The following is a 20,992-nucleotide window of genomic DNA, read 5'->3' as shown; positions in this document are numbered from 1 at the left end:
GCAGGGCGGGCCCCGGGGGCAGGCCGAGGACCCGGAACCGTCCCGGGTCGGGCAGCCCGGCGGCAGAGCCGGGAAGCGCCCCTGGCCTCCACGGACTCCGGGCGCGGGGCGAGGGGGCGGGGCCGCGGCTCCCGGCAGGCTGTGCGCAGTCCGCTACGGGTCCTCGGAGGCGGCGGCGGCGCGGGGCCTTGTGGGGGCCGCAGTCCGCGGCGCGGTGGGGCGGCGAGGGCGGGACTCGGCTTCCCGGCGGGCTGCGCGGCGGCCGGGCGGGCGGCGGCGGCGGCGGCGGCAGCGGCAGCGGCGGTTCCGGCTGCGGCGCGGCGGGCGGGCGGCACGAGCGCGCGGGCCGAACTCTCGGGGCCGGGCGGCGGGCGGGATGCGCGGCCGCCGCCTCCTCCGCGTCTGAGCGCAGGCGGGCCGCGCCCCCCGCCCGCGCCGCTGAGGCCGAGCGCCGAGCGCCCCCGCCCCCGGCCCGCCCCCGCCCCCCGCGGCCTGCGGGCCTGCCCCCCGGCCCGCCCCCGGCCGAGCCGCCCGCGCCCGCCGGCACCATGCTCAAGTGCATCCCGCTGTGGCGCTGCAACCGGCACGTGGAGTCGGTGGACAGGCGGCACTGCTCGCTGCAGGCCGTGCCCGAGGAGATCTACCGCTACAGCCGCAGCCTGGAGGAGCTGCTGCTCGACGCCAACCAGCTGCGCGAGCTGCCCAAGGTGAGCGCCCGCCCGGCCCCGGCCGCCGCGCCCGCGGGCGCCGGCCGGGCGGGCTCCGCAGCCCGCCAGCCGGCCCTGCCGGTTCCTACCGGCCGGAGTCCCGCCCGGCCCCGCCCCGCCTCCCGGCAGGGCCAGCCGCCACCAGGTGGCAGCGGTCACCAGGTGCCTGCGGGGGGCGCCGCGGAGGAGCCGCGAGCCCAGACCTGCGGGGCAGAGCGGCGGCCGCGGGAGCGAAGGGAGTGCGCCCGGGCCCGGCAGCCGTCCTGCCCGGCGGAGCCTGGCTCGCCCTGGCGCGCCGAGCTGGGGGCGGCAGACTGGCGCGCGGCCAGCCTTCCTCCCCCTCGGGGCGCGGGCCGGGGCTCCCGCCGCCTCCTCCTGCCCGGGCGTCTCGCGCCGCTGCTGCCCTTTCCGGTCAGCTCGCTGTTCTCGTGGGGCCGCTCTGGCGGAGACCGGAGGAAGCGGGCTGTGGAAGGGTTTCCTTCGCTGGCCAGCCGAGCAGCTGCCGGCCGGTGCGGTGGAGGGCGGGGCTGCACTCCCCGGATCTGACAGCTCTGCCTCCGGGGTCTCCCGCGGGTCTGCGGTGCTCCCCCACCGCCTTCTTGTTTGTCGCTTCCCTACCTGGTGGCTCTTCTCCAAGACGCCGCTGGACAGCCAGTCGGGCCGGTTGTGGGGCCACAGTAGAAACCAACGTGGGCTCTTGGAGGGCACCCTCCTGGGCAGGGGGGCTTCCCGAGGACACACAGAACAGGGCTTAGTAAAGGAGCAGGATTCCTCGCCCGGGGGAGGTGTCCGTCGGGCGTGGAGGAACCAGCGCCCTGGGTGGGGCTTGCAGGTGCGGTGGGAGCGGTTTCCCGCTTGGCTGGACCCTCAGGTTCCTGCAGGGCCTGGAAGAGGCAGCGAAGGCTGAGGCCTGGCTGCCCGAGGGCCTCTGCTGACTGCGGCCCCCGCCCCCAGCCCTTCTTCCGCCTGCTGAACCTGCGCAAGCTGGGCCTGAGCGACAACGAGATCCAGCGGCTGCCCCCCGAGGTGGCCAACTTCATGCAGCTGGTGGAGCTGGACGTGTCCCGGAACGGTGCGCGGCGGGCGCGGGGGTGGGGGGTGGGCGCCGGAGGGCTGCGGGGCTGGGGGGCCGGCTGGCGCCCCACTGACCTCCCTCGCCACAGACATCCCCGAGATCCCCGAAAGCATCAAGTTCTGCAAGGCCCTGGAGATCGCCGACTTCAGCGGGAACCCCCTCTCCAGGTGGGCGGCGGTCCAGGGCGGGTGGGCAGGTGGCCAGGGCAGCCCCAGGCTGGGGCTAAGGCTGCCGTCCTCCTCCAGGCTCCCCGACGGCTTCACGCAGCTGCGCAGCCTGGCGCACCTGGCCCTGAACGACGTGTCTCTGCAGGCGCTGCCGGGGGACGTGGGCAAGTAAGTATCCCTGGGCGGCCGCAGGGTGCTCGGCAGGGAGGGCCCGGCCGCCTTGCCCTGCCGCTCCCCACACCTCGCCTCCCTTCCAGCCTCGCCAACCTGGTGACCCTGGAGCTCCGGGAGAACCTGCTCAAGTCCCTGCCCGCGTGAGTGGCCCCGCCCAGCCGTGCAGGCCGATTGGGTGCCGTGTCTCGGGGTCTCGGCCTGCGGCCGCATCACAGGGCTCCCCATTTCCACGCAGGTCCCTGTCCTTCCTGGTCAAGCTGGAGCAGCTGGACCTCGGTGGGAACGACCTGGAAGTGCTGGTGCGGGGGACGGGGGCTGGGGGGGGAGCGGGCAGGGTGGCGGTGCCTTGCCCCCGTCACACACACACCCGCGTCCCTGCTCCTGCAGCCTGACACCCTGGGGGCTCTGCCCAACCTGCGCGAGTTGTGGCTGGACCGGAACCAGTTGTCGGCGCTGCCCCCGGTGAGTGCGCCCGGCCCCTGCCGCGCCCTGCCACCTGCCTGCCCGCCCTCCCCTCACCCTTCTACATGGCGCCCTGTCCCCAGGAGTTGGGGAACCTGCGGCGCCTTGTATGCCTGGATGTGTCAGAGAACCGGCTGGAGGAACTGCCCGCGGAGCTGGGCGGGCTGGTGCTGCTCACGGACCTGCTGCTGTCACAGAACGCGCTGCGGCGGCTGCCCGATGGCCTCGGTAGTGCAGGCTGGGTTGGGGCATGAGGGCGAGCACGTGGAGCGGGGGGCAGCAGGCGCAGGCTGGGGTCCCTGACCTGACCCCCGCTGGGCCCGAGGAGGCACCCCGAGGAGGGGAGTGGGGCCGGTCCCAGGGACGTGAGGGGCTGCGGGCAGCTCCCGGCGGCTGGGGGAGGGCCTGGGGTGGGCGCGACGTGGTCAGGTCTGCTGCCCGAGGGGGCTGCCTCCATGCCAGGCGCGGAAGAGGGCAGGGGGTGTCAGGTTTGGGGGGCAGGTTGGGTCGCCAGGCTTTCTAGGCAAGTCGTGCCACTTGCGGGAAGACGGCTTGCAGGGACAGAAAAGGAGGGGCTGCCCGGCGGTCCACGTGCTCGCCCAGATGGCATGTGCCTGGCCCGCCACACTCACCTCACCGCCGTGCCCCCCGCCAGGCCAGCTGAAGCAGCTGTCCATCCTAAAGGTGGACCAGAACCGCCTGTGCGAGGTGACCGAGGCCATCGGGGACTGTGAGAACCTGTCCGAGCTGATCCTGACCGAGAACTTGCTGACGGTATGGCGGCCCTGGGGTACCCAACGGGGGCAGCTGTGTGTCCACTCGCAGCTGGTGTGGGAGGTGGGGGAGGCCGGATGGGGTGGGGTGCTGTGGACAGTGTGCGCTGGCAGCAGGTCACGTGTGCACGTGTGCGCTGCAGCAGCACGAGCCGGTAACGGCGTGGGATGGCATGTGCGCATCTGTGCCGGGGTGGCTCTCACAGAAGGGCATTTTAGGCTGAGCTGGGTCAAGGAACAGGGGGCACGCAGGCCTGGGACGAGGCTACGGGACTGCTCTGGAGGCTGGGCGCTGGGGTCCCTACGGGGGGAGAAGACGGCCTTTTCCACCACAGAGAGGGCAGGACGCGAGGCCGGTGGCAGCGGGTCACCTGCCGTGAGCAGTGGGCCTTGTGCGTGGGGAGGCCGGAGGCGGTGGGCATGGGCAGGGAACGTGGGCCGAGGAGGGCTGGGGCACGTTGAAGTGGTGCCCGTCCCAGGCTGCGGGAGGCTCAGCAGCAGGGCGGGGCGCCTGCGACGGGCACGCGGGGAGCAGGAGGTGCTGCGGGGCCTGGGGGGCGTTCGGGGCGGGTGCACGTGGTCAGGGCCTCAGGAGCCCTGCAGAGCCGGCCCGGACTTGCGGGATTGGAGAGGCCGCCTCTGGAAAGGGGCACGGGAGCGCTGGGCGCCACAGGCTCTCTGCCTGGCAGGGTGTATGGGCAGTGAAGGGGCTGCGCAGAGGGGGCAGCCATTGGGGAGAAGGGTGACCGCGGCCGGGTGGGCGCAGGGCCCGGCACATCCTCGCACCCCTGGCTGGAGCCTGGCAGAGGTCCCGTGCCCTGCTCCGCCCCAGGTGTGTCTGCTTAGCCGGCCCTTGCCCCCGCCAGGCCCTGCCCCGCTCTCTTGGGCAGCTGACCAAGCTGACCAACCTCAACGTGGACCGCAACCGCCTGGAGGCCCTGCCCCCCGAGATCGGCGGCTGCACGGCGCTCAGCGTGCTCTCCCTGAGGGATAACCGACTGGCCGCCCTGCCGCCCGAGCTGGCGCACACGGCCGAGCTGCATGTGCTGGACGTGGCGGGCAACCGGTGCGCGCCCCTCCCCTCCCGCCCCAGCCGCCGGCCGCCCCGTGCCGGCCCCCCGTGACCGCCCTGCCGCCCGCCAGGCTGCAGAGTCTGCCGTTCGCGCTCACGCAGCTCAACCTCAAGGCCCTGTGGCTGGCGGAGAACCAGGCCCAGCCCATGCTGCGCTTCCAGACCGAGGACGACGGCCGGACAGGCACCAAGGTGCTCACCTGCTACCTGCTGCCCCAGCAGCCCCCGCCCAGCCTCGGTAGGTGGCCGCGCTCACGGACCGCGCAGGGCTGCAGCCACGGCCTGGCCCACGCCTGACACACGCCTCCCACAGAAGACCCGGGCCAGCCCAGCAGCCCCTCCGGGAGCTGGGCGGACACCCCGCCGAGCCGTGTTAGCGTCATCCAGTTCCTGGAGGCCCCTGCGGGTGATGAGGAGGCCGAGGCCGCCGCTGAGAAGCGGGTACGGGGGCGGGACCTGGGCGGTGCCCCCAGCCCCTGCCCCTCACCCTGCCCGGTGCCCTGGGCAGTGCCCCCAGCCCCTGCTCCCTTCACCCTGCCCAGTGCCCCCTGTCCCCTCACCCTGCCCTGGGCGTTGCCCCCAGCCTCTGCCTCCCTCACCCTCCCCCAGGTGGAGCCCCCAGCTCCTGCCTCCCTCACCCTGCCCTGGGCGGTGCCCCCAGCCCTTGCCTCTCTCACCCTGCCCCAGGTGGAGCCCCCAGCCCCTGCCTCCCTCACCCTGCCCCAGGTGGAGCCCCCAGCCCCTGCCCCACACCCTGCTCCCTGCCTGGGCGGTGCCCCCAGCCCCTGCTCCCTTCACCCTGCCCGGTGCCCCCTGCCCCCTCACCCTGCTCTGGGCGGTGCCCCCAGCCCCTGCCCCACACCCTGCCCCCTGGCTGGGTGGTGCCCCCAGCCTCTGCTCCCCTCACCCTGCCCCGTGCCCCAGCAGGGCCTGCAGCGCCGGGCCACGCCCCACCCGAGCGAGCTTAAGGTGATGAGGAGAGGCCTGGAGGAGCGCCGGGGCGAGGCTGCCGCCAGACCGGGCCCCAGGACCCCCTCACCCCCTGAGGAGGTGGGGGGCGCTCGCGGGGGAGCGGGCCGGGGTCCGGGGCCACGCTGGTTCCTCTGGGGTGTGGAGCCCTGGGCCGGGGGAGCCAGCTCAGCAAGGGAACTCGGGGGAAGGGGCGGGACAGGTGGCCAGGGCGGCCGACGTGGGCGCCAGCACCTCCGGGGTGGGGCTACCAAGTGCGCCCCGCGTGACGCTCCGCCCCGCCCTGCCCCGCGCAGGAGGAGAGACTGAGCGTGGGCTCAGGCCTAAGCGAGGACTCCCCGCCGTCGGGCAGCACGGCGTCCGAGCCTGAGGAACCCCTGGCGGGGACGCAGGAGCTGGACCCACAGGACGCCGCCCCGGCGGGCCCCGAGGGGGACGTGGAGGACGACTACGGGGAGGTGAGCATGGCAGCTCCAGGGACCTGGGCTCACCCGCCCTGCCCCTGCGGGCCGTGGGCCTCGCGCCCGGCGAGGCGCAGCCCAAGAGCGCAGGCCGGGCCCCTTTTCCCGGACGTGCCCTCGATCCGCGTTCCCGCTCCACCTCAAGGAGGACGTGCCTTGGCCAGGGCAGGCATCTCTGCGTGCCTGGGGCACCCCAGCCTTGGCGCACTGCTGTGGCCCAGTCAGGCCGCAGGCCAGGGCAGCGGGCGAAGGGTGGGGGAGGCAGCAGACGCGGGGAAGGGGCCGAGGGGTCACGGGCCCGCCCGCCTCCTCTCACTGGGCTCATGCTCAGCCCACAGTCCGCTTTGCGGAGGACACGCTGCTGCCGAGGGAGGACAGTGAGGACGGGGAGGGGCAGCTGGAGGCCCCCTGGTCCCCGCCGTGTGGGCGGCAGCGGCTCATGCGCAAGGACACGCCGCACTACAAGAAGCACTTCAAGGTCTCCAAGCTGCCGCAGCCCGAGGCTGTCGTGGCCCTGCTGCAGGGGAGGTCGCCCGGTGCGGAGGGCCCTGTGGGCCCTGGGGCCTGGCTCAACGGCCCCCACTCGCCCTGGGCCGCACGGGCCAAGGAGGAGGAGGAGGCGGCGGCAGCGGCGGCCGAGGAGGAGGAGGAGGAGGAGGAAGAGGAGGCCCAGGAGGAAGACCGGGGCGACGCGGCAGCCTCCGCCCCCTCCGTGAAGGTGGGTCCCTGTGGGGCCAGCGGCTGCCCCTCTGCCCTTGCTGCACGCAGGAGCCTGCGCGAGGCTGCAGGGGCCTCGTGCTGGCCTGAGCCGGCCTGGCTGGCGTGCTTGGTGACATGGTGTCTGGTGCCCGTCTCCCCAGGCGCTCTGTCGGCACGCTGGGCCAAGCAGGCCTCCCTCCTGCATGCTGCACGCTGCACACTCCCCAACCCGCGGCCTGGGCCCCTTCCTGCCGCCTGACCTGCCAGTGGGCCTGGCTGCCCCGTGGCCCCACCTGCTCGCAGGGGACCCCAGTTGCCAGGAGCAGCCCCAGGGCCCTCCCTGCCCCCACGCACCTCCAGCTTCTGGTGCCTCGGGGGTCCCGAGCGGGCCTGAGGTGACTCGGAGACTGAGGGGAGGGCGTGCCCCAGACTCCCCGGCTGAAACCAGTGGCCCACCCCGCCCGCCCAGGAGTCCCCTCGGGTCCCCGAGCCCCACCCGGCGGCCGCACAGCAGCCGTCACGCCAGACCTGCGGCGCCCGCGGCGCCATTCCCGGGGCTGGGGCTGCTGTGGGCTGCGGGGCTTGTTGCCTGCCTTCTCTGCCTCGGGCTGGACGGGCGGTGCGGCTGGGGCAGCGGTGGCTGGGTGGTCGCTAACCTGCATGCCTGCTGCTCCCGTCCCCACAGGGGGTGTCGTTTGACCAGGCCCATAACCTGCTGATAGAGCCCGCGCGCATTGAGGAGGAAGAGGTCTGTACTGCTTGCCTGCTTGCGTGCTCTGCTCAGGGCCGGGGCGCTGCCGGCCCGCCCCCCTCCAGGCTCCCGCTCCCCGCTCCGGGGCTCCCGCTTCTCCCGGCCGCTCCCGCTTCTCCCGGCCGCTCCCGCCTGCCCCTGCTCGGAGCTGGCTCCCGGCTGCACAGGCAGGGACAGTGGCCTCAGCAGGGGTGTGGGGGTGCTGCCGACGCCCCCTGCTGGGGCTCCCGGCTCTCGGGGTGCAGAAGCGGGAGCCGCCTTGGCCCCGGCAGCCTCCAGCAGCCTCCAGCCCTCTGTCCGAGAGGCGGCAGACCCCCCTAGGTGCCCCCTCGAGTCCCGGACCACCGCCCTTGGGCCAGCCTGCTCCCCCGCGTCCCTGCGCCCGGCCCCGACTGGCTGGGGCCCTCTTGCCGCCGCGGTCAGCGAGGCTAGGACCGCTGTGCTGCCCTCCGGCCCCTCCTGCCTCAGACACTCCCACCTGGCTCTCTCCCCGCAGCTGACGCTCACCATCGTGCGGCAGACGGGAGGCCTGGGCATCAGCATTGCGGGGGGCAAGGGCTCCACCCCCTACAAGGGGGACGACGAGGTGAGGACCGCGGGGCGTTGGGCCAGTCCGGAGCCGCGCCCTGCCGCCCACTTCCCCTTCTCGCCTTTTCAGCTTCCTGGGCCTTTGTGGGGCCGTCCGTTAGGTGGCGACTTCCCAGCTCCCTGCCGCCTTTCTGTGTGCTCTCCTCGCGCCTGGGGGTCCCTTGGGTGACGGGGCTGGGAGGCCGCTGGGGCACCTCCCCGTGCAGGGACAGCCGGAAACGCAGCGCCGGCCCGGCCAGGGTTCCCACGGCTGAGCCCCGGGGAAAGCACCCCAGCTTCCGCGTGTCCCAGCGGCTCCTCCTTCCCGTCTCTGACCAACGGGGGCCTGTGTGCGGTCCTGAGCGCTTGCTGGAAGTCGGCCCTCAGCCTCCCTGGCTGGGGCCTGGTGCCTCCGGCCTTCCGGGCCCCAGGATCCCACCCCACCCCACCCTGTCCTCGTTGGCGTCTTGGTGGCTGGCGGAGAGCTGCCGGGGCTGGGGGCTGGCTGAGGCCAGGGTCACTCGGCCTGGGGGCTTTGGGCCCCACGCTGCCACGGGCTCCCCCAAAGAGCCCCTCCCAGCAGGGGACAGGGCAGAAGATACCCCCTCTCAACTGCTGATGGGCCCTGTCCTCTAGGGTGTCTTCATCTCCCGGGTGTCGGAGGAGGGCCCTGCGGCCCGTGCTGGAGTCCGGGTGGGCGACAAGCTCCTGGAGGTGAGCTGCTCTGGGACCCGTGGGGGGCCGCGCTCCCCAAGGCCACGCAGCCCCAGCCGTCAGGGTGCCTTTCTCCATTCCTTGTCCCTGGGCTCGTGACACGGGTCCCTGACCTATCTCCTGCCTTCAGCCCCACTCTGGTCCTCTGTGAGCCCCCGGGCGCCTGCCAGCTCCCTTGGCACAGAGACCCAGTCTGCATCGGCCACAACAGGGAAGGGCTGGGGCCAGGGCTGGCTCGAGCAGGCCTGGAAGAGAGTGGGGGAACCCCACGGGGGCTCTGGGCTGGGACAAGCCCCCCTGAGGTGTGGCTGGTGCTGCGTGGGGAGCCCTGCACCCGCGTTTGGTGGAGGGCAGCCAGCAGCCCAGCATGGCGGGCATGCCAGGACTTGTAGAGTGAGGTTTCCTGCTGGCGGCCCAGGCCCGGGCCAGGGAGGGGAGCTGGAGACCCAGGCCGGTGGTTCTGGGGCCTGGGCGCTGCGTGGTGCTAGAGGGAGCAGGGCGCACCGGCAGCTCAGCACGGGGCCTGGGTGGCTGCGCCCCGGGAGCCTGCAGCCCCTGCCCGCGGTTCTCCCTGCTGGTGGGCTGCCGGGAGGAGGGGGCGACGTGCGGGCCCCTGGGGGCGGGGCGAGGGGCGCTGCCGTCTAATGCCGCCCAACGCCACCCGGCCCGCAGGTGAACGGCGTCGCCTTGCAGAGCGCCGAGCACCACGAGGCCGTGGAGGCGCTGCGCGGGGCGGGCGCGGCCGTGCGCATGCGCGTATGGCGGGAGCGCATGGTGGAGCCGGAGAACGCCGTCACGGTCACGGCGCTGCGGCCCGAGGACGACTCCAGCCCGCGGGAGCGGCGCGCGGGCGGCCTGCGCCCGGCCCTGCCCGCCAGCCCCGCGCCCCCCGCGCCAGCGCCACGCGGCCTGCCTGGTGCGCAGCGAGAGGGGCCTGGGCTTCAGCATCGCGGGCGGCAAGGGCTCCACGCCGTACCGCGCCGGCGACGGGGTGAGGGGCGCGGGGCTGCGGGCGCGGGGCTGCAGGGGCGGGGCTGCGGGCGCGGGGCTGCGGGCGGCCGAGAGGGGCCTCAGCTGTGCCCCGCTGCGCCCTGCCCCGCAGGGCATCTTCATCTCCCGCATCGCTGAGGGGGGCGCCGCGCACCGGGCCGGCACCCTGCAGGTCGGCGACCGCGTCCTCTCGGTGAGCTGGGCGGGGCCTGGGGCCCGCAGGCAGGGTGGGCCTGGCCGCCATTGCCTTGACTCTGCGCCCCTCTTGGCAGATCAACGGGGTGGACGTTACGGAGGCCCGGCACGACCACGCCGTGTCTCTGCTCACTGCTGCGTCCCCAACCATCGCTCTGCTGCTGGAGCGGGAGGCTGGGGGCCCCCTCGCCTCCAGCCCGCCCCCGCACTCTCCCCTGTCCCCTGTGGGCGCCCCAGTGCCCACAGCCGCCGCGGGGGAGCCTGGGCCTCCCCGGCTGGCCCCTGGCCTGCTGGCTGCCGCCCTGGAGGGGCCGTACCCTGTGGAGGTGAGCGCCCCCCTCACCCCACACCTACTGCCGACCTGGCTCTGCCTCGGCCCCAGCACCACCTGCCTGTGGCCACCTGCACCGGCTCCCTGCGGGCTTCCCACCTGCTCTGCACAGACCTGGGCTCTGGGGCCCCGTCTCCGCCCCGGGTTCCTGCTCAGCTTCTCTCCTTTGCACCCCCCTGTTGGGGTCGAAGGGGCCCGGGTCTCAGGCAACTGTCTGGGCCAGCAGGACTCAGTGGTGGCCCTCAGACCCCCTTAGCAGGGCAGTCAGGCACGTGGCTCAGAGGTCCAGCCACACCCCAGACCCTTTCGTGTCCCCAGGAGGTCCGGCTGCCTCGAGGAGGGGGTCCCTTGGGGCTCAGCATCGTCGGGGGGTCCGACCACTCGAGCCACCCGTTTGGCGTCCAGGAACCTGGCGTGTTCATCTCCAAGGTAGGGCGGCCCCTCCCAGGTGCCCAGCACGGCCGCGGGCTCAGCGGGGCGGGGCTCTGCCCTCAGCCTGCCGCCTGCCCCCTCCCACCAGGTGCTCCCGCGCGGCCTGGCGGCGCGCAGCGGTCTGCGGGTCGGGGATCGCCTGCTGGCGGTGAACGGGCAGGACGTGCGGGAGGCCGCACACCAGGAGGCGGTCAGCGCCCTGCTGCGGCCCTGCCTGGAGCTGAGCCTGCTCGTTCGGAGGGACCCGCCGCCCCCGGGCATGAGGGTGCGTAGAGGGGGAGGCCGGGGGCTCGGGGGCCCCAGGAGTAAGGGCGTGTGGGGGCCCCAGCCCAGCCCGCCCCCAGCCCCGGCTCCCCCCATAGGAGCTGTGCATCCAGAAGGCCCCGGGGGAGAAGCTGGGCATCAGCATCCGCGGGGGCGCCAAGGGCCACGCGGGGAACCCCTGTGACCCCACGGATGAGGGCATCTTCATCTCCAAGGTGAGCAGCGCACCCCGCGCAGCGCGCCCCCGGCTCTCGCACCCGCGCCTCCCTGCTGCACTCTGTCCCCGCAGGTGAGCCCCACGGGCGCGGCAGGGCGGGACGGCCGGCTGCGCGTGGGCCTGCGGCTGCTGGAGGTGAACCAGCAGAGCCTGCTGGGGCTGACGCACGGCGAGGCTGTGCAGCTGCTGCGCGGCGTGGGCGACGCGCTCACTGTGCTCGTCTGCGATGGCTTCGACGCCAGCGTCCCCGCCACCCTGGAGGTCAGTGAGCCGCCCCCGCCGGCGGGCAGGACAGCCCCCACCTCCTCCGGCCCGATGGAGGTGGGGGCACAGCCTCTGTCAGGCATCTCTTTGGGTCCCCTGGAAGGTCGTCTTGAGGCTCTGGCCCAGAGAGAACACGGGGCGCGCACGATGGGGTGTACGGGGGCATCGAAGCGAGCCACAGGGCCTAGAAAAGCGGCTGCGCCACCTGCCGCCAGGCGCTCGGCCCGCGAGGAGAGCGCGGCAGGGGTGGTGGGCCCGTGCTTGGAGCCCTCCGTGACGCACGCCGCTCTCAGCCCCTGGCCGTCCCCCATGTTAAACTCGGCCCACCCGGGTGGCCTGATCGGCCCCTGCGGCCCCGGCCCTGGCAGCCGTAGCCTCGCTGGCCTTTTGCTTTGCTGATCTGCCTTTGGGTCAGCCGCGGCTCTTTACGCCGTCGCTCTGGCTGTCCGTTGTTCTGGCCGCACTGGCTGTCCTGCTGCTCGCTGTCCCTCCCCACTGCTCCTGGAGCCCCGAGAACGTGCTGCGCTGATAGGGCCCGTGTGGCTGCTGCTCTGGACACGCAGGGAGCTCCGGGTCTCCCCGGGAGACGCTGTTTAGAGACCACGGTAACGTGCCAGGGCGCAGGCCTCTGTCTAGCTGGAGCTAGGGGCGGGTGTTTAGAAAAGAGCAGGACTGGGTGCTTTAATTTTCAACTCAAATTTAAGATCCCAGGGTTTTTGTGATTTTTCAGGTTTTGTCTGTCTTTTTTTCACATTGACAACCTTATTTTGAGTAACATTGTCGGAATTACGGGATTTCCAAGCAAGGGCAATGTTACTACAAACTAAACCATCAGTAAAATTAAGGTTTCTTTTATTCTTAGAGGTATTCCTAGTAGGATGTCCTGTGAAAATAATGTTAAGTCACTTAGTGTTTGATAAATTGTATTTGACAAAGACTTCTTTTTTTTCTAGCTTCTAGATATTTTTAAAATTTCGTTGATTTAAACATTTACATGGATCTAAATCCAAAACTCTGCAGCGAGGCATTCTAGAGAAGTGTTTTGCTTTTGCACTTTTATCTTTACGGGTTATTATTTTCAGTAGTTCCGGGGTTGTCCTATCCTTGTTTCTTTTTGAAAAGTATGAGTAAGTACATAAAGTGAGTTTAAAGCTAGAGAGAAGCACACAGATGGTACGGAGAGCTCCTCGCTCAGGCCATGCGTTCGTGTCTCTTTCGTTTGTTCTGGAACCGTTCTCAGTCCTCTCTTGACCTCTGGCTCTGACACTTCTCTCGGGCACCGCCCGTCGTGTGGCCGTCCCTCACGGTGGCTTCTTCGGATGTTTCCTGACGGGTCGTTTCGCGTGCGGGTTTTGGCAGGATTATCCCAGAAGCGAGGCTGGCACTTCTCGAGGGACAGGTGCGGTTCTGTCCCTGAGTGGCGATCCTGACCCCGGTCACTGGGTGTGATGGTGCTGGCAGGTCCCCTGCGGTCACCCCCAGCCACTGCCTGGCGGGGAGGGGGAGCTGCAGGAGGGAGTGCCTGCACCCCCCCTCACCAGCCCCCACCCCAGTCTCAGCATCTCTTGATGCTTCTTGGATCAGTTCTGTGGCGGCCGGGCGGTCATGCCCTGGCCCCGTGGTGGCTGCACCCTGGTCCCGTGTGGCCGCATGGTCATGCCCTGCCCCGTGGTGGCCGCGCCCTGCCCTGTGGTAGCTGCGCCCTGGCCCCGTGGTGGCCGCTCCCTGCCCCGTGGTGGCTGGGCGGGGCGCGTGCGGGTCCCTCCTGCACTGGCGCTCATCCTCTTCTCTGTGCGCTCTTGACGGGTGCTGGCCTGGCTGCGGTGCTTCCTTCTTGTGGGCCATAGCTGTCGCTGGCCGCTGGGAGCCCAGCTGCAGGAGGGAGGTTCGGGGGCTCCCATGTGGGCCCGGTGGCCATTGCTAGTGGAGCACGTGGCATGGAGGTAGCGCTGGGCCTGCGCCTGCCGGACGTGCGTGGCCCGCCTGTTCCATTGCCCTCTGGCCCCTGTGGCATGGCCTCCTGCTCTCCCCTGGCCTGCCCAGTGGACTGTCACTCCAGAGGCCGGGCAGGAGGGCTCCTTGCCTCCGCTGACCCTGCGGGCTCCATCAGGCACGCTCACCGCCTGGCCTCACGCACGCAGCCCGCCGCCGTCCTGCTGGGCATGGGCGGCCGAAGCTCCTTGCCACAAGATGCCTCTTGCCCCTCGCTGCGCGGCCGTGGCATGGTGCGCCAGTCCTCCGCCGAGCGCCTCCCTGTCGTCCCTTACCCGGCAGGGCCCTGAGGCCAGTCCAGCCCTGCAGCCACCCCCGCTGGGGACCCTGGCCACGGCGCCACGGCAGTCCCCGCCCCCCTTCCGCACCCCGCGGGCTGGGACGCCCTTCTCGTCCTGGCACTGGCAGTCAAGCTTCTCTGGCCCGCGTCCCTGTCCCCATCCACCTTCCTTGCGGCCGGTGGTCCCAGCAGACCTGCCCCCCGCGCCCGCCTGGCAGCCGAGGTAGAGAGGACGGGTCAGTCCCTCCAGGTGTAGAACCACAGCGTCTCCCCTTAAACGCCGCCGGGTTCGGTGACTCGTGGCTCCGGGCTCCCACCGGGCCCCAGCCACGGCCCTGGCTCCGCCGCACTCACATCACTGCGCACTGCGCCGCCTCTGCGCACCCGTCACCCAGCAGCACGGCTGCAGTCCCAAGACCCCTGGGTGTCCCCAGCAGCCCTGGGAGCTGCACGCAGGGGCCGCCCACGGGACGGCGGGGCCGGGGGCGGGGGGCCGGGTGGTCCTGGCGTGGCACAGTCCACTCCGGAGCCGTCCCCTGCTGGGCGGGACTGTGCAGCGGGTGGTGGCCCCAGCCTGCCCTTCTCCCAGGTGTCGCCGGGCGTCATCGCCAACCCCTTTGCGGCAGGCGTCAGCCGCCGGAACAGTCTGGAAAGCGTCTCCTCCATTGACCGGGAGCTGAGCCCTGAGGGCCCTGGCGAGGTCAGTCACTGCGGCCGCAGCCCCAGGGCAGGGGGGGTGCGTGGCTGTTGGCGCCTGCCCACGTCTGCTCTGCTCGCAGGACAAGGAGCTGGGTGGACAGACCCTGCCGTGGGGGCCGGAGCCTGCGGAGGCCGCGGTGAGTGCTGGGGGCGCCGCCCCCGTCCCACCCCCCTCGCCCCACCCCGTCGCCCGCTCTTAGATCCACGCGGCCCTCATCGTGGCAGATGCAGCCCCACAGCCATGTCTGTTCTGCCCATGTGGCGCCCCCATGGCGTGTCTGTGTCCTGGCGCCCTGGTCCTGGTCCCGCCTGGGCCTGCTTCCACTCTCCCCGCTTTCTGGAGACCCCACGGGACGGGCTGCCTGGGGCTGGGGGGGCTCCAAGGGCAGGGCTCAGGGAAGGGCAGCATGCCCGACTGCCAGTGCCTGGTCTCGGGGACATGGGGTCCTAATGGCCCGCTGTGCCCACGGCCTCCTGGCTGCAGCCTCCCGGGCACACTGGCAGCGCCAGCCCTCGGGGGCAGGCCTGGGGAGCGCGTCCGTGGCTGTGTGCGAGCCAGGCAGGATGTGGGGGAGGCCGGAGAGCAGCGCAGGGGCCCGGGGCCTGCTCTCCACCCCACCTCCCGTGCCTGTAGTCCGGTGGGGGCCTGACCCCCCGCCCCTGGACCAGGCCTCGGCAGCCAAGAAGCCGGCCCGGCGGGGCAGGGCACTGCACACTGGGGCTGCCGCGCCCCGGCTCTCCGCAGGGCTGGTCAGGCCCGAGGGCTCGGCCCTGCGGCTCCGGGGCAGGTGGGGCAGAGGCAGGCCCTCGGCGCCACCGGCAGGTCCCGGTGGGAGGGGCGCTGTGGGGGACAGGCTGGGCAGCCCGGTGGGGGCTCCGACAGGTGGCGGGCGCGCAGGCAGGGGCCCTCCCCGAGGTGAGCACAGGCCCCTGGCCGGCTGCCGCGGTGGGCCGCGAGCCTCGGAGGGGCTTCACCCAGCCCTGGAGCGTGACGCCCGAGGGAGCGGGGGAGCGTGGCATCATCACCACCCAGCCCGTGCGTCCCCTCGGGCTCCATCCGTCCGTCTGCGCCTGCGCGGCTCCGGCCTGTCCTCACTGTGAAGGGGAGCCCTGTGCACCCGTTCGTACTGGCGCACTCTGGTCCAGCCCTCCCTGAGGCGTCCCCAGGCTGGGGCCAGGCAGGGCACTGAGGACGGGTTCCTGTGCCACCAAGGCTGCGCCCCCAGGGCCCCAGACCCTGCCGGCCCCCACACACCCGCCTTCTTACCCCCAGGTGCCCCCTGGCACAGCAGGGAAGACTGCCGAAGCCCCCCGTTGTTTCGGGGGCCAGCAGGTGAGCATCCCAAGACGCAGGCGCCCTACGACCTGCTTGCCCGCCCGGCTCCCCGGTTGGGGTTTGGGGGCGGGTGGACCCCGGCGGCACAGGCGCAGAGCCCGGCTCCCCACGGCGCTCCTGCCCGTGAGTGTCCAGCCGCCTTGGGGGCCCGGCCCCGCTGTCCCTCATCCTCCGTCACCCTCTCTTCCCTGACGCCCGTCCTCTCTGTCCCCTGGCTCCCCACCTTCTGCCCTTTGCAGACAAAACCTGGGGTGATTCAGCCGCGGGTGCAAGCCCGGCCCTGGGGCTCCGCGGCCCCCAGGGGCAGAGGCGGCCCCCTCCCCGTGAGTGCACCACCCAGTGGGGCGGCTCCGAGCCCCCTTCCGGGGCAGGGTGCCGAAAGGGGGGCGGCCGCGCATGGGCAGAGGATGAGGGCGGGGACAGCTGGTGGCTGGGGCTGCCGCGGTCTCCGCAGCTGCCACCACCCTGCTCACGCCTGCCCCGCCCCCCAGCCGCCCTCCCCCCCCCTCCCCCGGCGAGCTGCCCGTCAGCGTGAAGCAGGCCTACCGCACCTTCGCCGCTGTGCCCGCCCCCCGCCCGCCCGAGGACTCCCCAGCCCAGGTACGTGAGGCCGGCCCGGGCACCCCCAGCCGCCCCCCACCCGGCCGCACAGCGGCCCCATCTCAGGGACCCCTCCCCCCAGCCCCCCGGGCCTGCGGCGCCCCCCGAGCAGCTGTCCTTCCGCGAGCGTCAGAAGTACTTCGAGCTGGAGGTGCGGGTGCCCCCGGCGGAGGGGCCGCCCCAGCGGGTGTCCCTGGTGGGAGCCGACGACCTGCGCAAGATGCAGGAGGAGGAAGGTGAGCGGGGGTCCGGCGGGGGGCCCTGGGGCCCAGGCTGGCCTGAGCCGCTCCCCGCCCCTCAGCCCGCAAGCTGCAGCAGAAGAGGGCGCAGATGCTGCGGGAGGAGGCAGCTGCGTGTCCCGAGGCAGGCCCTGCCCGTGACCTGGAGACGCCCACCGAGCTGGAGGACGAGGAGCCGCCCTGGGCCGGCCTGGGCCCTGCCGGAGGGTGAGGGCCGGGGCCGCCGCGCCACCCCCAGCTTGTCCCCAGCTTGTCCCCAGCTTGTCCCGGGCCCCAGCCGACCCCTGGCCCTGCACGTGCTCCCGGCCCCTCGTTGACCCAAGCCCACCGGGTCCCCCCTGTTGCTGCCCCAGGCTCAGCCCCACGTCCCCCCCGCCCCCGGGAGGCGGCGCCCCAGTGCGGACAGCCAAGGCCGAGCGGCGCCACCAGGAGCGGCTGCGCGTGCAGAGCCCCGAGCTGCCCACGCCTGCGCGGGCCCTATCCCCGGCCGAGCGCCGGGCCCTGGAGGCCGAGAAGCGCGCGCTTTGGAGGGCGGCCAGGTGAGGGGCACCCCAGCACCCCCAGCACCCCCCATCCTCCAGCACTCTCCACTCCCAGCAGCCCCCCAGCACCTCCCACTCTTCAGCTCCCCCCAGCACCCCTCTAGCACCCTCCCAGCACCCCCGCCCCCCAGCCCTGCCCCAGCCCAGCCCGCGTGCCCACAGGATGAAGTCCCTGGAGCAGGACGCCCTCCGCGCACAGATGGTCCTCAGCAAGTCCCAGGAGGGCCGCGGCAAGCGGGGGCCCCTGGAGCGCCTGGCAGAGGCCCCCTCGCCGGCACCCACGCCGTCGCCCACCCCTTTGGAAGGTCTGTGCTGCGGGGAGAGGGCCACAGCGCAGCCCCCTGCAGCGCAGCCCCCTGCAGCGCAGCCCCCAACTCCCTCTCCTTGCCCCCTAGACCTTAGCCCTCCGGCTGGTGCCTGCCCTGGACGCCTGGTGAGCAGCCCGCGCGCGGCCCTGGGGGTGGGGGCGCCCGGCCCGCCGCGCCCCTCACCGCCTCTGCTCTCTGCCTCTGTCCCTCTGCTGTCCTCGAGCCCTGTCTGGACAGCTCTTTGACTACAGGGTGTTGGCCGCCCTGCCCTCCTCCAGGCCCGTGTGCGGCCTCCAGGTACCGCCGCGGCCTCGCCCGCCCGGGCCCCGCGCCCCGGCCTGCCGGGCCCTCTGCCTGCTCCGCTGTCCGCCCTGAGCCCGGGCTGGGGGTCCCCACTCCCTGCTTGGGGTCAGTCAGGAGACCTGCGGGCCCCTACCCCGCCCTGAGGCGGGGGCGGCGGGCCCTGACTGAGCCCCTCTTCCCCTGGCAGTCCCCCGACTTCGTGGAGGCGCCGAGGGCCTTGGAGACGCCTCCCAGCTCCGGTGAGTGGGGGGGCCGGGGCGGGGACAGCCCCCGTGCCCCCGCCCGCGCTCACGCCCGCCCGCCCGCAGGCCCGCAGGAGGACAGAGAGGTGGCCCTGGCACTGCGGGGCGCCACGGGCCCCGAGGAGGGGACACTGTGCAGCAGCCGCCGCCCCGCGCGGCCGGGGCGCCGCGGCCTGGGCCCCGTGCCCTCCTAGGGGCAACCCCCGACTTGGGGTGTGGGCCCGCCAGCGCCTTCCGCCCTCACCCCGAGTCTTTTAACCTGGGCGGCAGTGCTTTCACGAGCCCCCCGGAGCCGGGCCCGACGCGCTGCCGCGGCCGGGCCCGCGAGACTGTAACTAGTGACGTTTGTACAACCAAAGACTCTATTTTGTGGTTCGAGGAGAATAAAGTTGCCTACGTTTTTCCGCGCGTCCGTCTGTGCGCGGCCGCGCCCCCGGCTGGGCCTGCGGGGCTAGGGGCCCCCGCGGGGCGGCAGCACGCGCACGGGGAGCAGCGCCCGCAGCTGCTCGGCCGGCGGCCACCGCAGCCCCGTGACGAAGAGCAGGCGGAAGCGCGCCACGCGCGCCTCCTGGAACTGCGCGGCGCCGTACTCGGGCCCGTCGTCGGCGCGCAGCAGCGACAGGTAGCGCTCGCCCCGCAGCAGCGCGCGGCTCAGCAGCTCCCGCGCCAGCCCGGGCCGCACGGCCTCCAGCTGCCGCCGCACGGCGGGGAACGCGTCCACCTCGCGCAGGTCGAACACCAGCGGCTTCCCGTACCTGCGGGCCGGGTGGAGCGGAAGGGCGCGGGGTGGGGCTCGATGGGGTGGGGGGGTAAGGCAAGGAGGGGTGCGGGGAGGGGATGGGTGTGGGGCGGGGCTCGATGGGGTGGAGGGGTGAGGCAAGGAGGGGTGCGGGGGAGGGACGAGTGCGGGGAGGGGATGGGTGCGGGGCGAGGCCGGATGGGGCGGGGGGACGAGGCGGGGTGGGGGGCGCGGGGGCGAGGAGGGGCACAGGAAAAGGAGAGGCGCAGGGTGGGACCCGATGGGGCGGGGAGTTGGAGGGGGAGGGGCGGGGAACGAGGCGGGGCGGAGGGGCATGGGGGGGCGGTGGAGGGGCGCTGGAAGGGGAGGGGCGCGGGAAGAGGCCCGAGGGCGGGGGCGCGGGCCGGGCAGGGCTGGCCCTCCGGCCGCGCACCTGAGCGCACCGAGCAGTGCCAGCCGCACCCTCTCGGGCCGCAGGTGCTCCGGGTTCATTGTGTCCACGTAGTTGGTGTCTTGATAGCGCAGGAAGGTGGCCGCCTGGCCCGAGGGATCGATGACAAGAGGCCACCTGGGGGTGGCAGCCGGTCACCACCGAGCGCCCGAGCCCGCGGCTCCCCCGCGCCTGCCCCGGAGCGCTGACCGGCCGTCGGCTCGGATGCGGTCACCCACGTCCTTCAGCAGCACGTCGTGCAGCTCGGTCACTTGGCACCTGAGCCCGGGCGCCTCCTCCTCTGCGGGGACGTTAGGGTGGGGCCGCTGCAGGGCGCCCCCCCCCGCCCCGCCCCCGCCCGAGCCCCGCCCACCATCCAGGGTCTGCTCCCGCAGCTGCAGCCTGGCCATGGCCAGCGTCTCCTCGGCTCGCTGGGCCTCCCGCCGCAGCCTGTCCACTTGGGCCTCCGCGTCCCTGATGGCCTGGAGGAGGGGGTTCGCGCTGACCACCGCCCTCTACCCCACCCCCACCCGGGTCTCGGGCTCCCCGAAGTGGCCGCCTCTGGCGGGAAAGGTAGGCCAAGGGACCCCAGGCCCGGGAGGCGGAGCAAGGAGTGTGCGGAAAGGAGAAGGCGTCCGAGCCGGTGCCCAGGCGGGAGCGCCGCGCCCACCTGCAGGGTGAGGTCCGTCTTGCCCACGCGCTTCCGCTCGCATTTGTCGTGCTCCGTGATCCTCCTGTTGAGCTCGCAGTAGGCCTGCTGCAGCTGGGCGCCCCCCGCGGTCACTCCTCCCCCTGGGCGCCCTCCAGCCGCCTGCCTCCCGGCCCGCCCCCTGCCTCCCTCACCTCCATGTGACACTGCTGCTGCTGTTTGGCCAGCTGCTGCACCCTGAGGTTCAGGCTGGGGGGCGGGTCAGCGGCCTGGGCACGCCTCCCCGCCCCGCCCCCCCCGCCCCCTCCCGGGCAGCGTCCCCACCGCCTGGCCTCGGCCTCCTCGTGCTGCTGGGCTTCCCGGGCACGGCGCTGCCTCTCCGCCTCCATGTTCTGCAGCATGGCCTCGGTGAGGCGCAGGTCCCAGGACTGCAGCACGCTGGTCACCGCGTCCAGGGAGGCCACCTAGGAATGGGCACGGGGACGGCGCTCAGGGGCGCTGCTCAGGAGGGGCTGTCCTCGCCCCACTTCAGAGGAAAGGGCACAAAGGCCGGGTGCTCAGTGCCCTCGACGGGCCCCGTGCCCACAGCCCGCCAGCTCCCTGCTGCAGCCCCCTGCCCCAGGCCCCAGCCAGTGCCCCAGGACGCCCCGTGCCTCCCTGCTTGTGGGTGGGCGGCCCTGTGCCATTTGTGTGCCCACTGAATTCCTCTCCTCCTTGGCGCCCCCAGTCTTCGCCGGCACCAGCTCCTTCCCGTGCCAGACCTCTCCCCTTAAGCCTGGTCCCACCCCCAGGGGCAGAAAGGGGCAGAAAGCCTCGGGCCCCGGCCCCCCCAGGCCAGGCTCCTGACCTCCTGAGCCTGAACCTCACAGGTCTAGTGAGGAGGGAGTGGGCGGACTGTGGGGAGCTGGGCGGGTCTGCCCCGGGCCCCCAGCACCCTCCCTGGGAGGCTGGGTTACTCCCCCTGGACCCAGAGTCCTTCCCCTGCCCCAGCAGCGGCTCGCGGCCCCAGGACCACATGCAAGGGGCAGTGAGCCAGGAGCAGCTGGAGGGCATGGAGGGCATGTGAACTGCTGGCTGTGAACTGGGCCTGGCAGGCAGGAGGGCCGAATGGGCATTAGTTTCCAGTGTGGGCTGGGCATGGGAGAAAGGAAAGTGGGCACCGCGAGCAAGCAGAGGGACAGAAGTACAAATGCTGGCTGTCGAAATAAAGGTTCAAAGAGTGAGTGGTCGACAGGTGAGCGAGTGAGGTGGGAAACGGACGTTAAATGTGTAGATGAATGCAGAAGAGAGGGATCTGTGAAGTGTTACAGATAGGTAAGTGAAGGAACGTGCCGAGTGGTTGGTGAGCA

The 20,992-nt window shown here is 72.6% G+C and overlaps 1 protein-coding gene across 1 annotated transcript; it reads left to right on the top strand.

The window, feature by feature from the left end:
* The first annotated feature begins 397 nt into the window (after positions 1–397).
* On the top strand, positions 398–18,227 carry SCRIB (scribble planar cell polarity protein). Its single transcript, XM_071207792.1, is given in 38 exon segments — positions 398–707; positions 1,662–1,779; positions 1,871–1,949; positions 2,028–2,117; positions 2,207–2,263; positions 2,359–2,422; positions 2,511–2,585; positions 2,669–2,813; positions 3,241–3,359; positions 4,225–4,424; positions 4,502–4,668; positions 4,744–4,871; positions 5,358–5,480; positions 5,696–5,857; positions 6,192–6,578; positions 7,245–7,307; positions 7,807–7,896; positions 8,514–8,591; positions 9,264–9,460; positions 9,462–9,582; positions 9,694–9,774; positions 9,854–10,102; positions 10,426–10,536; positions 10,628–10,804; positions 10,902–11,018; positions 11,093–11,281; positions 14,146–14,256; positions 14,336–14,392; positions 15,529–15,778; positions 16,004–16,191; positions 16,274–16,427; positions 16,493–16,637; positions 16,784–16,969; positions 17,135–17,277; positions 17,368–17,405; positions 17,518–17,577; positions 17,771–17,822; positions 17,892–18,227. Coding segments are annotated over 38 exon segments (5,058 nt in total). The 5' UTR covers positions 398–548; the 3' UTR covers positions 18,020–18,227.
* The last annotated feature ends 2,765 nt before the right edge of the window (positions 18,228–20,992 follow it).

The sequence above is a fragment of the Dasypus novemcinctus genome, chromosome 14 (assembly GCF_030445035.2).
Source record: "Dasypus novemcinctus isolate mDasNov1 chromosome 14, mDasNov1.1.hap2, whole genome shotgun sequence".
In the NCBI taxonomy this organism is placed as follows: Eukaryota; Metazoa; Chordata; class Mammalia; order Cingulata; family Dasypodidae; genus Dasypus; species Dasypus novemcinctus.
Note: the sequence above shows the minus strand (reverse complement) of the source record. Positions and strands in the feature narration are given on the sequence as shown.